Source organism: Nematolebias whitei, chromosome 1, assembly GCF_014905685.2.
Source record: "Nematolebias whitei isolate Nwh7 chromosome 1, NemWhi1, whole genome shotgun sequence".
NCBI classification, from domain to species: domain Eukaryota; kingdom Metazoa; phylum Chordata; class Actinopteri; order Cyprinodontiformes; family Rivulidae; genus Nematolebias; species Nematolebias whitei.
The window spans coordinates 40244321-40249381 of record NC_056498.1 but is presented as its reverse complement, the minus strand read 5'-3'; the positions used below and the strand labels follow the sequence as shown (position 1 = coordinate 40249381).

The 5061-nt window shown below is 45.9% G+C and overlaps 1 protein-coding gene across 1 annotated transcript in view; it reads right to left on the bottom strand.

The window, feature by feature from the left end:
• Positions 1 to 1354: 1354 nt before the first annotated feature.
• LOC119413225 (dachshund homolog 2) overlaps positions 1355 to 5061 on the bottom strand; it is a 112162-nt gene continuing 108455 nt past the window's right edge. Inside the window, exons 7-10 of the mRNA XM_037680296.1 lie at positions 3726 to 3826; positions 3395 to 3542; positions 3153 to 3314; positions 1355 to 1497 (exon numbers count right to left, since the gene is read on the bottom strand). Coding sequence (XP_037536224.1) covers positions 1424 to 1497; positions 3153 to 3314; positions 3395 to 3542; positions 3726 to 3826 — 485 coding nt within the window. The 3' untranslated portion in view covers positions 1355 to 1423. The remainder of the gene's footprint in view (positions 1498 to 3152; positions 3315 to 3394; positions 3543 to 3725; positions 3827 to 5061) is intronic.

The following is a 5061-nucleotide window of genomic DNA, read 5'->3' as shown; positions in this document are numbered from 1 at the left end:
ATCTCAACACGTAATACTAACCATCAGATTTTACCACAGTAATTGTGATTAGAGCCCGACCGATATATCGGTAAGGCCGATATTTTAGGCCGATGTAGCCATTTCGGAACATATCGGTATCGGTGATAATTTGTCCACTGTGCGCCGACATAAACACTGGGGAACAAACCGTGTCCTTATAGGTAAAAGACATAAATGTACAATGCATCCAACAGAGGGTGCAAGAAGACTACTTTCAAGTCATGGTCTTGCACTTTCAGCACCGATGAAGCAGCGAGCATTAACTTGTAGCGTATTTTGCTGAACAGAGCATGGGAAGTTTATTTTAACTGATCTGTAAAATAAAATAAAAACAATAATAAATTGTCTTCAGTCCTCCAACCTGCCATTAGCTATGTGCCTCTCAAGTTAGCAAGCTAACGTTTAGCTAACCTAGCATAGGCGATAGCCTTGTAAACTTTCTCCAGAACAATAAATCTAATGTAGCGGTAAAATATATTGAGCGTTGTTAACGTTATCTTTGTCGTCAATGAAATGTATAGTTTGCCTGAAATTTTTACTTCTCTGCAAAGAAAATAAAACTCTGCTGTGGTCGATATTAATCAGACCGTCACCATTCATGACTGACTGTTTAACAGGAAGAACGTTTCTTTGTTTAATTTATATTTTTGTAGCACACTTGATAACTTTATGGTGAATAGTGGAGGACAGAAAATGTGAACGCACGTTAGGAAGACTGGTTTTATGACCAGTGCACCACTTGTGTGGGACTAAGTATGATGTGGATCTGATTAGCGTAGCTTCATGGTTGCTAACAGCAAAGCTAAGTAAACAAGTCCCGCTTCACTCGCTGTTTACTTAGATTCTTGGGGGTGAATAAAGCTCAGATTTTTTTCAGACACTATTATCCGTTATCGGCGGTTGCCTTCCCCTCCTAATATCGGTATCGTTGATAGCCAAAATTTACATATCTGTCAGGCTCTAATTATGATAACCGGTAAGTTTTATCCCCTTAAGTATAAATCAGTATGAGAAAAGGGCTAAACCCTAACCCGAGGAACAAACAGCTCCCACCTCAGGAACCATACGATGGATAGATCCGGTGACTTTTTAAAATCCTTGTTTACCTTCAAAGTGCTGCCTAGTCGTGTTTCCGCCTGCTCTCATAACTAAGATGCACATAAACACACCTTCTAAAACACAAATCCCAATGAACCATTAGCAAACACATCACATGTGTGTGTGCTGAGGCCCACATCAAAGGGAGGCCACGATGTCTGCCTAACGTCTCCACTAATATAACCGGGGCCCCAACACACATGTGCCAACCATGTGTGTGCGTCTAAAGGCTGGCCTTTGAACATTCGTCTGTACAGTTTTGTATCTGTTAATACGTGACATGTGAGGGTGTTTAGTTGTGTTTTCAAGTACCTTGTACAGCGCCGTTGTCTTGCTGGTTTCCATTAAGCTCAGGTTTGTCTTCGGCTACAACAGCGTCTGGTATTAAACACAAAGACAAGACAGGGTCCCAGTGGGTCGGCCAATAAAAAGTAATGAAAACAACAACAACAACCAGCAGCTTGTGACTGTGTGCAGGTCAACAATGAACAGAAAACAGAATCCAAACACAAAAAAGGAACGTCTTAATGACTGTATGTTGGAAAACGACCCTGCTGCTCAGATTAATCAGATTATAAGGAACATTAGTCTCGTAGATGTGAACCCTTACTAAACTTTGGAGAAAATCATTTTCTTATTTTTTATGAAAACTACCTTCTTTTTTTTTTTTCCCAAAGTCCCCTATACAAGCGGTGCAAGAGTTTGGTTCTCATTGCTGGCAGTAAGTCGGACCCCTTCGGGGTGGGAATTGGACCACCAGGGCCGCCTGTTGTCACAGATTCTGTTCTCGGTGCAGCCAGGGGGCAGAGGGAGTCCGGTTTGCTGGCCTCAGATTTCATGTCTGCTCTTTGCAGATGATGTGGTCCTGTTGGTGTCATTGTGCCGTGATCTCCAGCTCTCACTGGAGCGGCTCGCAGCCGAGTGTGAAGCGGCTGGGATGAGAATCATCACTTCCAAATCTGAGGCCGTGGTCCTCAGTTGGAAAAGGGTGGATTGTTCCCTTCAGGTTGAGGTTCTGCCTCAAGTGTAGGAGTTCAAGTATCTCAGGGTTTTGTTCACGAGTGAGGGAAGAATGGAGCGTGAGATTGATAGACGGATTGGTGCAGCGTCTGCAGTATTGCGGACTCTGTGCTGGTCCATTGTGGTGAAGAAGGAGCTGAGGTGCAAGGCAAAGTTCTCTGTTTACTGGTCAGTCTACGTTCCTCCCCTCATCTCTGGTCATGAACTCTGAGTAGAGACTGAAAGAATGAGATCGTGGATCCAGGAGGTTGAAATGAGTTTCCTCTGCAGGGTAGCTGGACTCTCCCTTAGAGACAGGGGGAGAAGTTCAGTTATCAGGAGAGACTCAGAGTAGAACCACTGCTCCTCCACATCTAGGAGGAGCCAGTTGAGGTGGTTCGGGCATCTGGTAAGGATGCTCCCTGGGTGCCTCCCTAGGGAGGTGCTTCGGGCATGTCTGACTGGGAGGACCCAGGACACGCTGGAGAGAATACGCCTCTTTGTCGGTCTGGGAACACCTTAGGGTTCTCCCAGAAGAGCTGGAAGAGGTGGCTGTGGATAGATGTTTGGACCGCCCTGCTCAAGATGCTGCCCCCGAGACCCAACTTCAGAATAAGTGGAAGAGGATGGATGGAGAGGTCACTGTACCCAGAACAAACGAGCCCTACAGAACCGGATCAACATCCTGAACGTCCTTAGGTGAAAACAAGTTGAGTTGGTCTCTACAGATGAAGCAGAAACAGAGTTCTGAGACTTTATGAAGAGAAAATATCCATGAACAGGAATCCAGTCGCAGCCTTTACCAGTACAGCACACGCAGTGGATCTAAAGCTACAGCCGAGTCCAGTATTGGTTCTGTAAGCTGCACCTATCGTCCTCCGCCTGCAGAGCCGCTCAGATTAACTGCACATTTACTGCTGCCTGGGATCACTCTGAGTTTTATGGAAGGACAGAAAACAGCAGCAGCGTCGGTTTAATCGAGCGAAGCATCAGAAAGAAAAGCAGGAAGTGCCTGGCAGATGTTTGGTGTTTACCATTCTTAGTGTTGTTGTTGGGGTGCAGCGGCTCAGGGGAGGACGAGGACGAGTGTTTCAGGGCGTCCTCCACCCTCTCCCGCCTCTTCGACTCGAACTCCAGCGCCTCCTGCAGCTTCCTCTTGGCCTTCTTCTCTTTCTTCAGCCGCTTCTGGATGGAAGCTGAAGACGGAGGTGATTCAGTTTGAGTCCGTGAGAACGTGTGACCGTGAAGCTGGAATTATTTATTAATTTAATCTGACCTCTGCTCTGCAGCTCAGAGTTCAGCTGCCGCTCCAGACTCTCCCTCATCTCTCGCTCTCTGTACAGCTCCATCTTCAGCTCTCTCTTCTCCGCCTGGATCTGCTTGTCCTGCACTCGGGCGTTCTCCACCGCCACCTTCAACAGGCCCTGCACAGACAAACAAAGCTCTAAACATACCTGCAACATACATGACCAAAATGTCCGTATGGACGGACGTAGGAGGAGCTAAGTGGCCGCGCTTTGTTTCTACCTGACTTCTACATGGACACCTGTCCTGTAAAATGATGGTTAAGTGTTTTTAGTGATGAACTCAAGTCCTCAGAGTCGTACCTGGATGTTGGTGAGCAGCGTCTCCACTGACGACAGGCCGTCAGCAAACAGAAACGGAGCAGGAAATCCAGGCGGCAGGGTCTGACTCAGCGGAGACTCTTCTACGAAACAGAAAACACATTTTCTTTTTTAGCTTTAAGCTGCTCAGGTGATCAGGGTTAACTCGTTTAACTAGTCTTAAACAGTGAGACGTAACGACGCGCTGGTTTTCAGCTCTGAATGTCCCCCCATGGTTTCTGACTGAACAGTGGTTTGTGGTAAACGGGGAAACCTGGATCCAGACCGGTCAAGCTCTGAGCACTGATCAGCTGATCACAGCCGGTCTTTCTGAGGCTTCAACGTGTTCGTGTGCTAATGCTCCTGTTCTGGTGTCAGTAGCTATGTTTACATGCGTAACATTCTTTGACCGGACTGAAATGTCTTCAGATTAAATTATTCAAATGTATTGTTTACATGGGCACGATCCGTTCACGACCAGTGTTTACATGCAGCGGGGTTTTATTCTGAACAGAGTGGTATATTTTCCTTTAAAAAAAAACACAGAAGAAGAAGAAGTTCTACTTCCGGGATGAACGTAAACAAAGCTGAGCGCCCAAAATGGACCCGCGGCAGGTTTTAATGACGGTGGAGACGTTGCTGCGCTCCCTGACTGAGCTGCAGGTCATGCAGGTCATTTTGAGCTCTGTCCAAGTTTCCAGTAGAAATGTTGTCGCTCAACGACCAGTTTTGATTCCCCGACATATTAACATCTAGATGTTGACAGGTCGCACATGCGCAGTCAGGTCAGTTTTCCACGATCTGAAAAAATGAACAGATTAAGTGTTTACATGCACACCGTTCGGATTATGAATCAGCATAAACCACCCGTCTCATTCTGATTACAGATTCTTTCGAGTCGAGCCGAATCAACAAAGAATAATCTGAATGGTGCGTTTACATCACGCCTTTTTATTCTGAATGGCCGTTTAATCCGATTACGTATCCATGTAAACATGCTAGTGGGTCCAAGTTCTGCTCCTTCAGTGTACATGTGGACTTACTGATGGGCTTTTATTATCAGATGTTTCACAGTATATAATTAATTATTAGGAGTGATTGACATATGCAACCACCGTAGGCTGCAGTACTTCCTGTCAGCTCTGAACCGGACTCGGTCTGGGTATTTGGTCTCCATGAAATGTTGGGAACCCTGAAAAGTACCTGCTGCTGGTACCACATGATTAATTATAACAATCCTCCTCATCACACTTTGGAAGAGGCACTCCCAGCTATTGAAGGCTCAGTGATTAAAGCAGAATACACAGTATACTGTGTACATGGCCTCAGTAAAAGTACA